This window comes from Vanellus vanellus (assembly GCF_965231255.1).
Source record: "Vanellus vanellus genome assembly, chromosome: 2".
Lineage (NCBI taxonomy): Eukaryota > Metazoa > Chordata > Aves > Charadriiformes > Charadriidae > Vanellus > Vanellus vanellus.
The window spans coordinates 48,330,109-48,349,950 of record NC_138906.1 but is presented as its reverse complement, the minus strand read 5'-3'; the positions used below and the strand labels follow the sequence as shown (position 1 = coordinate 48,349,950).

General features: G+C 35.1%; 1 protein-coding gene across 1 annotated transcript in view; it reads right to left on the bottom strand.

The window, feature by feature from the left end:
- The window catches only part of ATP2C1 (ATPase secretory pathway Ca2+ transporting 1), a 49,830-nt gene that overhangs the window by 14,116 nt on the left and 15,872 nt on the right, over positions 1-19,842 (bottom strand). The window contains exons 3-16 of the mRNA XM_082498873.1: positions 19,043-19,159; positions 17,345-17,434; positions 14,607-14,642; positions 13,672-13,733; positions 13,196-13,304; positions 10,093-10,248; positions 9,366-9,434; positions 7,545-7,620; positions 6,950-7,016; positions 5,679-5,803; positions 4,293-4,390; positions 2,798-2,893; positions 2,601-2,690; positions 1,047-1,151 (exon numbers count right to left, since the gene is read on the bottom strand). Of these exons, the coding sequence (XP_082354999.1) occupies positions 1,047-1,151; positions 2,601-2,690; positions 2,798-2,893; positions 4,293-4,390; positions 5,679-5,803; positions 6,950-7,016; positions 7,545-7,620; positions 9,366-9,434; positions 10,093-10,248; positions 13,196-13,304; positions 13,672-13,733; positions 14,607-14,642; positions 17,345-17,434; positions 19,043-19,159 (1,296 nt within the window). The remainder of the gene's footprint in view (positions 1-1,046; positions 1,152-2,600; positions 2,691-2,797; positions 2,894-4,292; positions 4,391-5,678; positions 5,804-6,949; positions 7,017-7,544; positions 7,621-9,365; positions 9,435-10,092; positions 10,249-13,195; positions 13,305-13,671; positions 13,734-14,606; positions 14,643-17,344; positions 17,435-19,042; positions 19,160-19,842) is intronic.

Below are 19,842 nucleotides of genomic sequence, written 5' to 3'. Positions count from 1 at the left end.
GTATTTATGCACAGTAGTCAAGTTATCTCAGTCTTTCTGAGAGGCTAAACTGATAGAGCTTTAAATTTCTAATCCCACTGCATTTTCTTAGCCTTCAAATAATTTACGGTGCCTTTAAAACTGCTACCAATTTTTCAACAATCTTAAAAGTGCTCACACCAAAACACAGACAGAACAAATCTTTACATGAATGAAAGCCATACAGCAATTCCCACTCACTACTCTTTATACAGATAATATGGTTGTATAATCCTTGTCTGTATAGATAAAATGAGTCAAATGCTTTGTTTCCACAGCAAAGATTTCACTGTGATATTTGAACACTGTCAGCAAGCCTTTTTTTGGTCACAAGTACTAGGAAATTTTCCATAAATACAAGATAAAGTCTGTCGGTGCACATATTATCTAGAAGTCTCCAGTTACCAGACTGGCAGTGACTATGTCAATATTTGTAGCAAAAACATTCAGGCCGGTCTAAATGAAACATGAATGTAAATAAGTATTTGAAAGCACCAGAAGATGGAAAAAGAGGTTTAAGAATGGTTTGTATTGATAATCCAGTACACTGTTGACACCAATAAAACCTGTCAACACTGGGGAACGTGCTGTCTGCATCAAAACCAGAAAACCTGTCTTTTCAAACAAAAGAAATTTTACTATCAAACATTAAGGCACCTTCTTGCTCTTAATTCATTGTGTGACTATGTAGCACTGAAAGAGCAAAAGATTGGCAGAATTGCTTTACATGTTTGAGGATGGAGGAGAACGAAGAAAAAACAAGCAGGTATATGTTCAAAGTCTCAGATATCAAAATACTAAAAATAATTTCCCAGTATGATTTTTATGGAAATAATTTCTTGTGATTCCTAATCTCCACTCGAGAGCTTGAAACTAAAACTGTGTCTATTATGAAGACACATATATTCCCAGGACTGTGCACTACTACCAGCCTGCATTAACTTCTGAAGCGAAAAATTAGGAAAGTAAACAAGGTAGACAACCTTTCTGCAGAGCCGGTGCACAAGGAAATAGCAACTGAGGTTTACCTGCTGCGTTCTGTGAACACATTTAACAGCCATCCATTTTTGTTCTGAGCTGAAAGGATATTCAGCCTTCCTTATGTAGTCTTCCTGGAGTCCATCTAAACCCATCTGTATAAAACAGAAGTACCACCACAATGTCAGGACCGCTTCTTTTCAAACAGCTATGCAATTTGTTGATTTGTTGAGACATCTTAGTTAACAATCATTACTTTGTTAAAAACCAGTTTTGTCTTTAAAGTTGCTTTTGAGCACACTGTTCCAGTTTAGACAAACTTCTGACAAACTAGCACTGAAACCCCCTAGAAGCTTCTTTCAGGCTTCAGCGTAAGTCAGACCATTTAACGCTACGCTACTGTTGATCCAAGGATCTTGAAATACTTTGTAGATTATGACCATCCACAAACCCAAGTCTCGCAATGGCTAGTAATGTAGCTAAAACAAAAACACGTCTAAACCCCCAAAGCCTTTATTTCTTTTCACATCTATGCAATTTCTCTGCTAGGAGAGCCTACAAAATTACAACACACGACTGTGGCAAAGTCTGGAGAAGGCAATTTAAGTTTGAATGATCCAACCTGAAACGAGGTGTTTTGTTTTTTTTTTTAAGTTATCAAAAGCACCAAAACATTTAATCTGAAACTAACCATGAAGACTCCAGACAAAATGCATTGCATTCTGAATACTGTTCCCTCCCCACCACTGATGCAACTCACACCATTTCCATGCTCTACACCTAACCAAGTCCAAGAGAAAGTGGCAATTAAAGAAGATGCAGAAGCAGCAGCCTGCCATAAGCCATTCTCAGTACTTACAGAGCTTCACAACTCCTTCACTACCTCCCTTTCCAGCAGCAGATGTGAAAGACCCCTGTTCTTCTCAGTTTCTATGGGTTCATGCCAAAATAACATCACTCTGATCCTTTACAGTCAAAGACTGGGGACTTGGAATGAGTCTCAGCAAGAAGACAGATACATCTCAGGCCTCAGTTACACAGGGAGAGAAAGGCTGTAATACATTCAACTTCCAATGTTTTTGAGTTTATTCACCACCACAGAAAAAAGCCAAGTGCCAAGAGGCCTTGCCACATTTCTCAGTAGCTCTAATGGGTGTGTCACAGCATTATAGAAAATAAACAAACCATTAACCACAGTGTTCCCAATTCGAACTATGTGTGCTGCGCACTTAAAGGGCCCTATAAATGCTGCAGTCACCAATACATCAGTTATCAACTTCTTACTGCTTCTGATGAGAACTAGGAAAGAGACAGCATAATCAATATTCAACAGGTAAATTAGCTTGTGGCAGGTAAAATGACAGTACTAAGTGCAAAAAGATGAAAATAAAGATTTTATTTCAGTTCTAAGTAATTTTTTCTCTCATCGAAAGAATGCTCAAGGATTTCCAGCAAGTAAGAAACATACGAGATGAGCAGTTGCAATACAAATCAAGGAGCCCCAAAGGAGAAGAAAATGAGGAAAAAAAACCAAACCAAACCCAAACTTATTTCTACACACTTCCCACCTGCCATGAGTCCAAAAAGCACCATCAAGTACACACCTTCATAGCAAGCGCAATTAAAGCCCCTTCTGTTGGCTTCCCCATTAATGTGTTGTTTCTAATCAAAGCATCATTACACACACAACCGGCCTAAAAGAGGAAGGAAAGGGGAGAAAACAGAACACAAAGTAAATGCCATACAAAGCTCTTGTGCTGCATCATCAATTAAAACTCACCTCTCGGTGCCAAGATCCTACCTCAACAATTTTGCTAATGGATGGGTTGTTATAACCATGAATAACTTCACCATCGAGCATCACTTCTCCAAACCTGTTATAACCTACTCCAGTAACCTGCAAGACAAACAGCCAAAGGCAGTATGCAATGTAACGTTCACCAGGTTCATAAACTGTTTTAATCTCAGCTTTTTACTACGAACTACCGATAATTTAAAAAAGGCCATTCATGATGGCTGATTTTTTTTACCCTGTGTGAATGGATTCTCCTACTCAGCTTCTAATGCAGCAGGTACTAAATTAAGGAATAAAAACTCTGAAATATATTAGAGACTAATTTATTTACTTCTCAAAGTAGCAATTTTATTCCTTAGCATAAATAAATGCAGTGTACGTTGTTTCCTTACAGTATTAGGCTTGCTTGCTTTTTTCTTCTTTCTTTTGCTTTCTAATTTTTTCCTCCTATGTCTTTATCCTGGTTAATAATGCATACACCTTGCAGGAGAATGGAAGTACAGAGCAGAGTCCTACTTTCATCCAGTAAGAAGGACAAAAAAAAAAAAAACCAAACCACATACTTGAACAGCCTCTCAGCTGAGACCTCAGAGAGGTGTTAAAAACAGTAAAATAGAATTTTTAGCGCTTAAAAACCAGGCATCCCACTAGAATCCTAAAAAAGTCTTCGTGTCTACAGCATTAACAGCGATTATATTTTACAGCCATTTCAAGTTCTCTTTGACTCAGGAAAAAGGAGCTGATTTGACCCAGGTGTAAACAAATTGTACTAGTAGTAAAGGAAAAGCAATTACAGTATTCCTATAGAATTCTAAGAATAGAAAAATAAATCCTAGGATATATAAGCAAACTCAGGTAATTAACAGGAAAGAATAAGAAAAAATACCAGTATTTACGCTTACAAAAGTCAATGACAAGACTCTCTAACTGTAACATGAAAAAAAAACCAGATCAAGAAGAGTTTGAGAATTTAAGAACCTGTTTAAAACATTTCCATGAAACTACATTTAGTTCCACACCTTGCTGCTTTTCCATTCCTGATGCTTTTGCTTCTCTTTTGTGCATTTACATAGTCTTTCAGCCAAAAGCTGCATACCCCTATTTTAAATATTTGTAACATGCAGATTTTATTTTTATGCACCTGCAACAGCTAATAGTCTCGACTTTCTGTACCGAAGAAAAAAACAACCTTTCAACTTGTCTTTGTACTGCATCTCAGCAGCTTTTATTGTGACCTACAGCCATCAAGAGATTTAAGAACTTAACATATTATAGAAAAAATTCTTCTGTAATCAGAGAAGGCTTGGATAGCACAGCTCAAAGGCTGCAATACTAAATGAACTTAAGAACAGAATTGGCTGGAAGTTAAGGAACAGGAATTTTGTGCAACAAATTTACATTTTCTTAACTGCTGCTTTACCTGCGGTATACTTGTGTATTTCATGTGATACACACAATAAAGTAAAAAGGAAAATTCAAGTCTAACAGTCTCACTACATACCTCAGCATGCTGGCCATCTGAAGTAAAAATATGAGTAACAGTCATTTCATTCTTTGTCAGAGTTCCAGTTTTATCTGAACAAATTACATTGCAACAACCTGAAATAACCAATTAACATATATAAGACAATGCTTGTTTAGAACAACAAGAGTAATTAAAAAAAAAAAAGCAATCAAGACAAGAAAAATTAAAATTTGAGAAATACTGCAGCTGTCTTTGTGAAAAAACAAAATGGAATTTAACAAAGACAGCTAATTTCCAACTATTAATGAATCACTGTACAAGGGTCTTTACAAGTTTGTCCAATAAATAAAAAAAAAAACCAAACTATTTCAAATCCCAAATTCACAACTTGTTTGAAACGCTTCCCTTCACTACCTCTCCCTCATTTTATTCTACTCTATCTCAACTCTATCTCAAACTACACTGCTGGAATTGCAATTGCAACTCACGATTAGGAGGAAAGCTAAGATTCTGCTTTACAGCAGTCATTCTTTATCAAAAAGCACAACATCTAACAGTAGCACACAAAAGCGTGACTTACTACTAAACCCGCAAATTTTAAGGTTGAAAAGGTTACAGAAATGTGAAATTTATATGTGTCTTTTTAACTGAGGAAAAGAGTATTTTGAAAGAGCGTTGCAGTATCTTGACATTTTTGGACACGATAGCAGGAATTGCAAACGCAACAGAAAACCTTGCAACACTAATGAAACTCTGCTAGAGGCATTAGAAAAAATATTTTCAATCTTCAAATTCAAAAAGAAATTCAAATGCAGCATAATTATTTAACTTAGTATTTCTATTTCTTTTCCATGTCCTGTGTTTCGCATGTTTCATGACTGAAACTGCATACAGGATGTTTTTAAGCTTTAATGGTTTTAAACAATTTTAAGTTTAAATATGAGCAGCGTAATATCTTGAAGGCGATTAAATTATGATTAATAATAATTGTGATTACAAAGTTTTTTCTAATATTCAAACTCGGCTTAGTTTCCAACTGTCAGTATCAGTCCTAAATTTACACCCAAAAAACCTTAGTTTAAAAACCATTTTACAAGTCTTATTTAAGAACAACATCTTACAGCAAACAATTATAAAAGGTACTCCATACATCCAATCACTCATGCAGTTTAGACTATGGCTAGCGTGACATGCTGACAGACCGTTTATTTCAGTTAAAAAACAAAAAGAAGGCCCACAAAAATGTATACCTGAATTCTAACTCTGTGTATATTGTACTCAATTTAGAAATGTTTTAGAGATACCACCACATCGCTAGCAAAATAAGAATACCTGCTTTATTTTAAACATTAGTCACCAATGTTTGTGTTGATTTCCTAACAATCATATCAAAGTACTATCTCTAAGTTAGTCTAGTCATACCTAAAGTTTCAACAATAGGCAGTTTTTTTACAATAGCCCGTTTCTTCACCATTCTCATCACACCAAGGGCCAGTGTCACTGTTACCACAATTGGGAGTCCTTCAGGGATTGCCGCTACAGCCAAACTGTAATGAAAGCAAGTATACAAATCTTGTCTTAGAATGTCATACATGAATGCATAGGAATGATGCATTTACACTTCAGAACATTGTTTCTGTAGTTGTCTTGTTCACTGAGGTTAAAAGTGAAAGGAAGCAGCTGCCGTTTGACTCTAGTTGTACACTATTCGTTATAAGATACACATTGACGACAGTAACAAAATGCAGTAACTCAGACATTTCTACTCATTACTTATGCAAAAGTATGAAGAGAAGTTGGGGGGGAGGGAGAAATCAATTGTACATCTGTTTTGCCTACACAAAACACTCATTAGTACTATGCAAAGCAGCCCAGATTGTGAAGAAGACTGTGTAGATTGTGTAGTCAGCTCTAAACAGAACTGGGAAATGCCACCACTTCAAGTGACCACTGATCCACAGCTGTTACTTGCAGATCATGATGTAGCAGCAAGCAATGTGCGGGAATAGCACGGAAGGTCATTTAAGAAACAAACAAATAAAAAAACCACAAACCCTTATAACAGTGTAAACAAGATCACAATAATTCATTACAAAATGCTCAAAGATGCAGGTCCTGGTGCTCACCCTTCCCCTCTCCAAAACGATGAGTCTCCAGAGTCTGATCCTGTCATTTCAAGAAACACTTCTGTCTTAAGCACTGTGCATGTAATTAGCAACTCAGCAACTTTTCTAAGAGTACGGAGTGAGATCATCTAAACTCAGTGTTATTCTCAGCAGACAACACCCTGGGATTAATTTTCCATAATATGCTAGAAAATGAGCTAATGAACTACATGACATAAGGCTTGTAGTAACTTGGTTTTATCTGTTGCCACTTATAAAATTATATTTACTTTATTTTCTCAGTGATGGAAATTCAAACTGTACAACTATTGTCTGTTTGCAGATATTCCACAATATGCTCAGAAATCACCACATAAATACACGGTTTAAGAGACTGACAAGAACATACTGTATCATTAAAAATTAGTACGAATTTGCTTTTTTACAGTACAAAGCCTATTTGCATTTTGAATCTTATGTGAACTTAAAAGCAGAGTCTGTGTGCTAGCGTATTATAATATACGTCACTGGCTTTCAGACATTTGCTGCAATGCATGATCTATACTATTTAAAAAACAAAAATCTTACCTCACACCAATTGTGAACATATCAAGGATATGCTTTCCTTGCAACCAGCCAACCAGCATAATAACTCCTAGAAAGAAAACAGCCATCAGAATAAATATAAAACCAACATGTACTGTGTAGCCTCATGAGGACAAGAAAAACAACTCAAAAAGCCAAAACCAAGCTTCTCATTGTGCTACACCTATAAAAAAAAAAATCTATCATTTCTTTCACTGCCAAAGCATGATTTCATTAGTATGGCAAAGTTGAAGAAAGTTTCTGCCAGTCAAGTTGCCCAATCATACCACCAGTGAAGTACTCGCTTATGCACACCTTGAATCAGAATACAAGACACATTGCAATTTAAAAGGAAGCATTTAGAGGACAAAAAGTAAGTCAGAAAAGTATGTGTGCAGGAAGAAGCATGTAAACACCCTTATGATGAAAGTTATGTCACATTAGTAATCTTCAGATGATTAGTGGCATGAACTCAGTGACCAATAAAATGAGGGGCCAAAATATTTTAAAAAAGAGATCAAGCCTTCCATCTTCCCAAGCCCACATGTTAGTTTCAGTTACATAATAATTTGTAATTTTTTTACATAAATTCTCTTACCTATTATACCAAAGGAATACAAGGAAAGCTGTTTTCCCAAGAGATCCATGCTCTTCTGCAGAGGTGTCTTTGGAGCCTTGACAAATGGTAAACATGCAGCAGTTAACAAGCACATGTTAAAAAGCATGAACTCTATCACATATTACTTCAGATGTGCAAATTTCAAGACACTGTCAGTGAATAAGATGCAGTTATACCCTATGTTTCCATGGGGTGGGAACTGAAAACAGGCGACTATGTTCCATTCTTATGTAGAATTCAAGAAGATTCAAGAACACTTCTATGAAATGAAAAATTTACTAGAAATATTCTTTGGGAGCTTTGTGATGTCTACAGCGAATTTTATTAAAAAAAGGATTTTATTATTAAAGGATTGTATTAAAAAAAAAATAAAAAAATCACACTGCACTTCTTCCAAGAACAGAAGTTCTTGAAAGCAAGAATGAAACTGACTTTTCAAGACAGAAGCATCAGAGCCCTGGCCAATTATATCTCAAAAGGAATTTGTTAAATCATCTGCAGGAAATTCAATTTAGCCAAATAGAAAACTATGGAAATATTTAGACAATCTACTGACAAAAAAAAGGCCATAGAAAGAAGGAGGGGACACAAAGCAAAAATTTTAATTTTAAAAAAACAAAACAGGAAAGTGCATTTTTACATTGGCCGCCAGTAAGTTCGGGGTTTTTTAATAGTAATATATGGTGGACTACACTATAGAAAGTGTGGCAAAAAAAAGGAAGACAGGGTCATTGTAAAATCATCTTTGTTCAACAAGTTATAAAGAGTGCACTGAGAAAGCTGGTATCAAGTTTGATTCACTCTTAACTTAAAAATTTACTTGTAAAATGAGTTTACTATATTATAAACATCAAAAATAACCCTCCAACGCTCTCATATTTCAGAATACAGTTGACGTAAAACGCTCACATAGTTCTTTTTCTTGGCCTTTTTTCCCCCCCTCACTAATAATTACACTTGTTACAATACAAACTAAATACTACTGAACAGATGACCTTATTTTCCTCACATGCGTATTAAAGTGGATTCTACTTTGGTGGCTGGACAGCAGTATTCCCTTGAAAGGTATAGTAAGGCACCGCAGCTTACAATACAAGCTCCTGGCTGATGCACTTAATGCCCTTAGTTGCTCTGTTTGGGCAGATTTCAGAAACGTAAATATATGGGGAAAAAAGTGCTGCCTATACTATATGCCTGATCATATCCTGGCAGCTGGAGATAGACTGCCTCCTTATGATGCTACATTGGTCAGGCAGCCAGAGAAGCTAGAAGGCTCTAGATATACAAAGCGCTCAGGAGTCTGAATTGAACACTGCAATGAGGAAAACTCCCCCAGTGATTTTGACATACAAGAGTCAAAGGAAGCTTATAAAAGGATAAGGTGGAGATCGTGAAGCAGCAGGAGACACACACACAAACCCGAAGTACACTGCTAATCAAGGGAAAACATAGTCCTGTACATGCAACACACAAATCTGTCATAAATCCCTTTTGCACAAACGTAGTTCCACTTGGAAAAAGTACATTTCCACAAATTGTAATGAGATTTGTTCCATTAAGCAGGTTCAGAGTATTATTTTCACAATTAATATTTTCAGGGCAGCTATGGATATTTTGTTGCACTGAATTCAATTACTACTTTTATGTTCAAGAGCTAAGATTTGTTTCACTAGAGGAAAGAAAAATATTAAAAGCAACGTAATTAAGTTTAACTAAGTTCCTATGGAATAAATTCAAAGTTTTAATGGATGAAATACACACTTACAAAACACGTCTTTGCTTCTAAATATTCACTCTTACCTCTTCTGCTTGCATCATTTTGAAAACCTCCCCAAATTCAGAGTTTTCTCCTGTTCCAATAACTATCCCCTAAAAAAAAATAAAAAATAAAGCCAGTTCAAATCTGAAGTTTAATTTTTATGTTAGTGGCTGCTCTTCACAGCTTTGCCTCAAATAGTGGGAAATGCCATTTAGCTTGCTATGATTCCATTAGCATTGTTTATAAAATTAATTCTTGGCCCAAGTAGGAAATATTTTTGCTAAAAAACATTTTGCCTCTGTGAAACAAACTGCTATTCTGTGCACTGCTGAATATTTAGTAACTACCAGTAAAAAAACTCAAATAGGGTAATACCTATCTAACACTAGCCAAAACTGTACTTTCAGTTACAGATTTTCAAACACGTGAATGTAGTTCTAGAAGCAAAATACCACCTCTTAGACAGCAGGGTTTCCAATCATCTGCTCCCTATAAATTTGAGCTCTCCTGGCCCTAGAATAGTTCTCTTTTTAAACCGGTGTCTGAAAAAGCACCAATGAGAAAAGACCTGCAGTGTATCACAGTAAAGTCTTCTATACTCCCAGTAAAAATTTCTATTTCTATTCCATTTCTATTCTTCCAGAAAACTCAAAATATATGTAGTCCTTAAAGTGCATTTCTCAATTGATAGGTGAACTTCAAAATTAAGAACTGCCTTCAAATAGCTGAAACATGGAAAATATTCTTCTCTATTAATGATGATTTTACCTTTGCTTTTCCACATCTGACCAATGTTCCCATGAAAGCAATATTGCTCCTAGAAGTAAGGTCTCCATTGGTTGCTGCTGGCTGAGGAGCTGTAGATTTAGAGCAAGGAGCTGTCTCACCCGTGAGACTGGATTCATCAATAGAAAGGTCCACAGCCTTTGAAAACAAAATACATGGACTACGTAAAAGGCATGACAATCTTTTGTAACCAGTTGGAAGTGTTAACAGAAGTTCCCCAATTTTGACCATTAAAAATACATCCAATTTATTCATATGGTAAGAAGCTATGTCAATATTAACCATATTTTAAGGACCAACAAAGTAACGAGAATATTACAGCAATGCAACAAGCTCTCACTTTGACGAGTCTAAGTTTACTTATAATTTTATGGTCATGATTGGTTTTCTAGAAAACATTCCAGAGGTTGCAACTGTGATGCATTCTGGCACCAAACAAAATAATTAGCTGGGAATGAAAGTACGCATATATATTATCCTCTCAATTATTCCTCTGTCCACTTACTCCTATCATGCTCCATTAAGAACTCGCTAACAAATAGCATATTTCCTACAGTGTTTTTTGTTCACAAAGTCTCTATAAGGAGGATGCTATTCAGGCAACAATCATGTAGACTAGAGGAAGAGAAGCTGCCTTTTTTGTTTTAGGTTTTACTTTTGTGGGTTTTGTGGTAGCATGTGGGGCACTTAGAAAAGGAAAAGGTAAAAATGAGTTATTCTGTATTAACCAGCCGACAGATGAAGAAAGTGAAGCTTGTGCTCTATAAATATCATCCAAAACAAAAAATAACTTATCAAAATATAAATTGAAGAAAAATGTCTTTCCTCAACTGACATCAATTCTTACATATTAATCTACTGACTTTAACGACTCTTGAACAGAGCCAAAGCCTGAATCATAAAATCCTGTTCACAAAATTAAAAGTAAAATAATTTTGTACTATTAAAAAGTATAGAGCCACTATTGCTGACCATACCACCAAATGTCAAGATAACCTTCAAGAAAAACAGTGTTAAAGGATGCATAATAAAACTCAACTGCCAAACTCTTTCAAATGGTACCACTTACAAAGAGTAAGTAAGAATCAGTTACATCACACTTCGTACCACCACACTATAGCAGATCACTCCAAGATTGAATTGCGGGTTTTTTTGGTGTGTGTTTTTTTTTTAAGTGGCATGATAACTCTGATGCACTCCAGTTCTAGATGAACAACAAAATGAACACAGGCTGCTAGCTCAAAAATAATTTAGTCAATGTTAAGAGGATAGTACCTTTAGTAAAGTGCTTTCTGATCAGTCAAATCCCTCTAATCCCTGCTATTCTCTCAAATAATTATCAGTGTAGTACCCATTTTTAAAAGATGAATGCTGTACCAATAAAGGAAAAGGGAGACTTGTCAAAAACTGCAATGAATCTTTCAATCAAAGTCATAAAGAATTATTAACTCCAGAAAGTTCTACAGTAATTTAGTACTTGTGATGTATTCCTCAGACACCAAGCGGAAAGAGGATGAAGATGCCACTTTGCTTCTATTCAGATTCAGCCACGAGCTCTGAAACATATATCATCACTCCCAAAACGAATTGTGTTCAAAGCCTACACTGTTATAAGTATGTTAGTTCTTGATGCAATATTCTGGCTTTAGAGAAGATTACCATAAAGCTTGATGGACCGGTCATTAACATACAGAAAACTTAGACCAGAAAAGATCTTTCGGAAAACAAGATTGCCCCTGCAAGATTAGACCAGTGAAGAAACTTCTCTCTCACACAAAAGACTTCAGAAAGTACACAGTGCCTACTTATTTCAACAATTTTCTAGGACAGCATCAATCAGAATACACCGAACAGACCTAGCTCTTTATCTGAAAAGATGATCTCCATTTAATTTTTTTAAATCCACCACCCCATAACAATGCCCAGTAGAGATAAGATGAAAATAAGATGACATGCTCTTATTTTTAAATTATCTGCAAGAGTACTTGAGATAAGAATGGTACAAATTTTTATCTGGTATAGGACTGCAGACAGCTGAGAAACTTCTAATTCCATTTCTGCTTTCCTTTGTAAGAGGGCCAAGCATACCACTACCATAGCGTTCTACAAGCTTACGAGCAAGAAAGTAGATGCTGCTGCAATAGCAGTTTCCTATCAATGCAGAGACTACACAATTGCTGAGGGAAGGAGAAAGTGTTTGCAGTCACAAAAAACAAACCCACTCAAGTATTAACTACACTACAGGAGCTAAGAACTGATGATCCAGATGAATTTCTCAAGAGCGCCACAAATTTGACTCAGAAACTAGCTCGTTCAGACTTTGTCTATAAAATGAACACTGATTAATCCAATATCAATTGTGTATATCCAGCTCATCATATCCAGAAATTACTTTAACGTGATAGATAGCCCAGATATTGTGAAACCTGAGGATGCCCAATCTGACAGAATAGTAATGTGACATTATTCAACAAAAAACATCAAAATAAGCAAGATGAATATATATATGTTCCACTTCATTTTTAAAGAATCTGCAAGTACTATTACAGTACTATTGCTTCAACTCAAGCACTTCCAGCAGTGTTAATGTTACAAATTAACTATTTAGTAAACTAGAAAATATAACAATACACACTGATGAAACAGTGTCAGAGAGAAATGGCACAATTTCACAATATTTTTTTTTTATATTCCATTATCACAGAGCACTGAAACTACACCCTAAAGATTAATGCAAATAAAGACTCAAAACTACCTGCAACCACCTTAATTCAGACTGAAAACAATCATTTTACAACATGTTCAACGTTGAGAAAAAGTACTCAACTAAAGTTTTCAAGAATGCATAACTGGAACGTAAACATAAAATTGGAAATTTTTTTCCTCTTACGTTCTACAATAAGAAACTACATAGTTTGTTAAGAATACATTATTAGATTTGGAAAGTAATTTTTTCAAAATTTTTATCAAAATAGTTGTGGATTCTAAACAATAACACTTATTGTACTTCAGGATTCAGTGGCTATCTTTTCTTCCCCTCTGTCCCACAAAAAGAAAAGTTATTAAAGCAATATTAGGTATATACCTCAAATAATCGTAGATCAGCTGGGACTCTGTCTCCAACTGACAGGCAGACTGTATCACCTGGGACTAAATCTCTTGCAAGCGTATGTTCCACCCTACCTTCTCGTACACTGTAGGTAAAAACATGAAGAGCAATAAGAATCTCTTCTCTGGCATTTTGCCCGAGAAAAGCATTCACACAGTTGACTACGCATTGCAACGGTACTGGTTTCAACAAAACATTATTTCTTATTTGCTGCTTGTTTCTCAGAAGTTACACATCAGTCACATCATTTGAAGGGTTCAGCGGGGCAATCTGGAGCAGTTTTTTAGGCTCATAAAACAATCTTTAAAATGAGCAAAAGCAAAGCTTGTTCTATGTCAACATAAGAGCTTGATACAAAGGCAGTAAGTTCAGTGAAACCTTTTTTATTTACTTATTTCAGATTAAAGTTAATATGACTTAATTTAGGACTGAAAGGACAGACAATTACATACCAATGGCATTCTGGAGGCACAAGTTTACTAAGCTCTTCAAGAGATTTTTCTGATCTGTACTCCTGCAGAGACATTTTAAAAAAATAGCAGCTAACATTTTTATAACAGGCAAAAGTTAAAAGACAGTAAGACACATCCACATCTACTGAAATTTATCTTAATAGCAAAGTTGTACTTAAGTAATATTCCAAATTCCAAAATTCCAAATATCTATTAGATACTTTAAAAAGCAAATATGGTCCAAACACTAAAAAATTCACCAATTTGCCTATAGGCATTTCTTCTGAAAGAATAGCAAAGGTTCTTTGCATTTTTCTTCAATATCTCCACGTCTTAGTAATACTTGCAGTAATGCTTCTAAACCCAGGGATCAGACACGTGATTAAGTTCTACAGTTTAACAAGTTAGTACCAAAAATACCGTGGTCATGCTCTCAGCCCCTGGAAAACTAAGGTAACACAACTCTAACTCTCTATATAAAGCACAAACACAAAGCAATTTTGATTTAGGCACACACTCAGTAAAGCTATGTATTTACAGAATGAAAACAACTTTTTTTATGACTACGAAAATTACTTGAAGACAATGTTTGTGTTGTTTTTTTTTTTTTCTGTACAAAATTGAAGCCAGTTACATTTTCAAAATCTATTTTATATGAAGTCAAATATTTAAGTACTTCTACACTATTTATTCTAAGTTTTTCTTTACCAGTACTCTTTTATGGCTAAGTATACTACCGATATAGATGCATAAATGTCAATGTAGTTAAAGCATGTCAAATCATGCACTTTAGAAAAGGCAAAAGACTTGGATGAAAGCACAGAGCTCTTTACTCAACCATTCACAGCACAATGCATCAAGACAACCACTTCAGTCTTATAAATAGAAGAGTTTACATAAAAACATTAACCTTATTTGGACAACAGCCGTCTTACCTGAACGAAGGCAACTGTAACAACAATGAGTATTGCCTGAAAACAAACAAACAAACAAACAAAAAAAAACACAAAAGAAGGTGAGGTATAAGAATTACAAATGGCCATGAAAGTAAGTGATCATATTTAGTTTTGCTCAGCCATAGTTGTTACTACATATTAACAATATGATTTGGAAACAAACTTTCTCATGCTCAAAATCACTCTGTATCCCTTGGGTCTGTTATAAAAGTGATGCCATTTACATCTACTTTAGCATGTCCTATGCTCAATAGGACTCAATAACCTGATTTTACTAAAAATACAATTAATTACTAGATAGTGATTTTGAAGAAAAACTTCCTTTACTCCAAGTTTCTAAACAGTGAGCAAGAGACAGCAGTAGAGATCCATGACACAAACAGACAAACTGGTCTGAATGAAGCATGAATGGTGTTCTCTGTGAATAGAAGAATGATTAGGAAGACGTGTTAACCGCTACAGAGCATTACAGAGGTGGTTTCATTCAAATGACCAGATAACAGAATGACTAAGAATAAACTGAAGACCAGAGATAAGGTAGCAAGCTGAAGAACAGGTCTGGAGCCATAAAATATCTCAGCAAGGAGAACAAGAGGAGGATGAGAATCAACTCTACCCACGACTCCCAAGGAGTGAGACAGGATACCGAGTATACCCCCAAACAGCCAAGATGCCAGAGACCCCAAACAAAAAAGCTAAAAAAACCAACATTGCTCATTAGGAATAATCCAAGATAAGTACTAAGGCCTCAAAGCAAACCTCCATAGTCCCCCATATCACATACAATTCTGGTCACATCACTTCAACATAAACATCATGGGGCCTGTAAGCATGCAATGTGAAAGTGAGCGAATGAATGAAATCTAGTGGAGGTAGTAACAAAGTAACAAAGATCATTTTTGTGTAAAGTAAGCCTCATCTTTCCCTTCAATACACTCTCAAATTGAGTTTTGTAACATTAACTGAATTTGTTACTCAAATTGAGTTGTTACACTGATTTGTTACAGAACCATGACACAAATCCATTAATCAAGCCTTTAAAGTACACACAGTAACTACTAAAAAATAACCAAGATATTACCATTTTGTAAGAGAAAAACTCTCTCCAAGAACTCTTAACTAAATCAAGGACAAAGGCAGTAAATCTCCCTTATTTGTGATACTAACATTAGCCTCACCAACCGAATATTAAATAACTATATATATTCAATCTTTCCATGGAATATTTCCACCACAGTTACACTTGTAATTTTTTTTATTTTTCTTAATCTTCAACAGTTCCCAGTCCAGATCAAAAAGCTTTACAATACATTTATATCAGCAGAGCTAAAAAGATGGCAGAAGCTGCTCCAGCCAGCACTGCCACCAAAAGACATATGTCATTGATCTTTAGCAGCAAATTAGTTTTGTTGCTAAGGCTCTGTGCACAAATATACAGTCAAAGAAAAATTGCACTAACATCTGAAAATGAAGCAAAACAAATATTCACTAGGTGAAAAAATGGGTATTAATAACAAGACTAAGTAGTAGGTTAGTCAGAAGTTATACAAAAACCACAACCTTTAACTCAACCATGCTTTTTCTCCATATTTTAAGACACCTCTACCAATGTTCACGAGGCCATTAAAGATATCATCTGAGGTTGTAGCATAGAATGCAGAAATTACTGCTCCCTTACACTAACTGCCCTGTTCTTTTCTCATTGCCTTGCTCAAAAGGTTAGGAAATAGACTTAAGGACACTAACTGAGGAAAGAAAAAAAAAAAAAAACAAACACATGAAATAATTCAACTTCCAGCTGCAATAATTAAATATATTTCATAATACAACAATTTACCTAAATCCAACTTAAGAACACAACAGACCATTCCAAAAAAACACTATACTCAAATACAAAATTGCATGTCTTTTCTTGAAGAAGCCACATAGTTTATCTTCCAAAGAAAACTATTCTTTCTAAAGAATTGGAGGGGTTAGGGGCAAACCACCAGTTATCTTGACTTAATTACAAAAGCAAAACTCAATATAAAGAGTGCAGAGGTCAGCCAAGACATAAAAAAGCTAGAACGTGTCTCTGATCATACAGAAATCCCAATTTTCAGTTATCACCTATCACCTCAAAAAGATCTAAGGGATTATAATTTTCTGCTCTGTGCCATTTGCAATGACAAATGTTTAGTAGTACTACATTTGGCTCACTAGTTTGGCACCCTGTTTAACTGCAAACTTCTACAAAAAATTCATTATTTCAGCTTTTATATTCCATCTGCTATTTCTAGGGAGTTTGGGTTACATTTCTTTTTCAGGTTTTAAAAGATTAAAACTTTCAAGTATATTCACAGAAGGCTTATTTGTTTTCCATTCGCAATTAAAGCGTAATTTAAGATAAAAACTATGTAAGAGACACCAAAAATTGCTCCTCTGAACAAATACCTGAAGACAGGCATTTGAAACAATGAAAGAGTAAAGATGCAAGATGCAGCCAGGTAATTCTTCATTCACGTATTTTGATATGTATTACTGCTATCAGTCAAGAAAAAAAAAAAAAAATCAAAATCCAATCACAAACTAAGCAGATTTAATGACACCATACAAATCAAATTCATTAATTAGAATCAAGTGATCCCACCCCACATTGGCATTCATGTGATGTTGCAAGTATATGTGGTCACACATCCTGAAGTACTCCCAACGAAGATAAAATTTTAGTTCCTTACCACAGTGATACTGACAGCATCATCAAACTGATGCATTAAAACACTGATGACTGCAGATGCCAGGAGAAGCATAATAAGGGGATTTTTAAACTGAAATGAAACAGAACAGCAATTCAGCAATACTTTTGACAGAAAGACCATTTAATCTACCCCTCAAAGCACATCTGATCTATTTTTGAAACATATTATTCTATAATTAAAATATTTCTAACCTACGAGTGCAAAAAATCTGAGTCTGTACAGTTCAGGTGTTTACTTGAGGGTTTGGCTTTTTTTTTAAATATCAAAGACCTTGAATAGACCATATTTAATACATAACAGGGAAAAACCCATTTCTTAAATTTCTCGATTCACATTTTTAGGCAAAAAGAATAATCTCACATATTTGTTTATACTGTATTTAAACATACAAAAAGAAGCCTTAAATATATTCAAAGATATTACCTTTGAGGTAACAGGCTTATCCTGTCCCCAGCAACTGATCACTATCAGGACAGCAATATATTTCACAACTTTCAATTCACGATTTCTTCTTTTTACAAGATACAAGTTTTGCTTTTAGATCATACACCTTCTTCAAATTTCTAAAACTAAAATATTAAAGGATCTTGCTTCTACATGACAGCTGGTTGCTAACATGGTCTCTTTTTTTGAGAAATATTACAAAAAATAACATTCCTCCAATTAAAGTGAAGAACATTCTAAAAGCACACGATAAGCACATTCAAAGCAAATATGTATCTTAATAAATCCCACCTAAAATAGACTTGGACTATATGTTTTATAAGTGTTCTGATACATCTGACTAATTTGACACTACACACAGGAAAATAAAGCATTAATGCCAGAGGACAGCTAGTATGTGACGTTTCCACTGCTATCACCAGCAAAGTGCTGAGTATCTTTTTAGTCACTCTCAACTAAAACAGCGTCTCCAGAATTAACCGTCTATTACTTCAGTGTTTACTCTAGAACTGCACTGATGCTCAGACAAGGTGCAGGAAACATTGACCAAAATGTTTAACATTACAAATTCATTAGAAAAATCTTTTGTATGAAAATTTGCTGTAAATATATTGTGTTGTTGAGGGGTAGAAGGGGTAGGCAGAAGGAAGCAGTGACACTTCCACACCATTTTGAGAAGCTGCATGTGCTCAGATGCACACGTGGTAAACCACACTGATAGGAAAAAAATTCACACTTGACTTCTGCCAGTTCTGCTTAACACCAGAATCAAGGCTGGCCCCACCTCCACCCTCAGTTCAAAGGCAGCACTTTTGCTTTTTAAAATTTCCTTTGTCTATCAAGTTATTCATACTTCATGTTCCATTTAAATATTTACTGACAGTCATATGCATTTGTGTCTGACCTTAATACAATTCATGTTCAAGTCTTTGCCAACAGGAAACTTTATTCTGCTTCTCCAGCCCTCAGGCTAGTTATGAATGGTACCCTTCGGCTAGTTATGAACATACATTCAAGAACAAATCATGTAGTTAAAATACTGGCGTGTACCTAAATAAAAGCTTTTTTTCAATAGGTAAATTAGATATAAATTATAGAAGTTGCAATTTCCTACTCTACTAGAGTTTCCCCACTTGTATCAGAATATGTTCATGCACACAAAAGCTAAATAATAAAGAACAAAACTACTGACAAGTATTAAAACCAAAAAGCAGAAAGGACAAAAATCTTAACCTGGGAAATATATTTTTTCCACAGTGGTTCATCTTCACTAATATCAAATTCATTCCATCCATGGAATGCCCGTCTATGACAAACTTCACAGTTTTTTAAGCCATTCTGAAGATTAGCCTATTAAAATATGCAAAGAATAACACAGTCAGCAATTACACTCATAAACTAGACTTCAAAACAAATCCAAAATATACAGCCTTATATTATACAACTTGGCCAACATCAGCCAGACAAGCTCAATACTAATGTTTGTATGACAATAAAAGCTAACTAATTCCTATTTTAAAACTCATTTTGGCAGTATTTAAGAGATTCAACAAAAACATTCACAGAACTACAGAAGCAGATGCTGTTTCATCTCTAAATTACTGCTGATCTTCCCTGCAGAAAACTCTTTAACAAGCCAAACTGTGGGCATAGTTCAGACTCTTGAGGATTATGTCAGGAGCTCAGTTAGCCAAAAAACAGCAATAGCATCAAAGTCTGGAGTTGACAGTAACCAACATTTATCATGGTGTACTCCTCAAGCAGGCAAGCGTACAGAAAATGAAAAAAAGACATCCATCATGAAAATTAACCCAGATTCAGCGGTTCATAAATCTGTCAATGGGTAGCTTTCTCAATCCTGTTCCTCCACTTAAAATGGAGGCTACCAAAACAAATTAAGGACATTAAAGATTCCTTAGAGAAATGGAAGCAATAGCATGAAAAACAGGACAGAATTTTTAAAGGAAGATTGACTCTAGGATTTTTTATTAACAAAAAGCAATCTCCAAAGCATACAGAAATCCAAACATTTT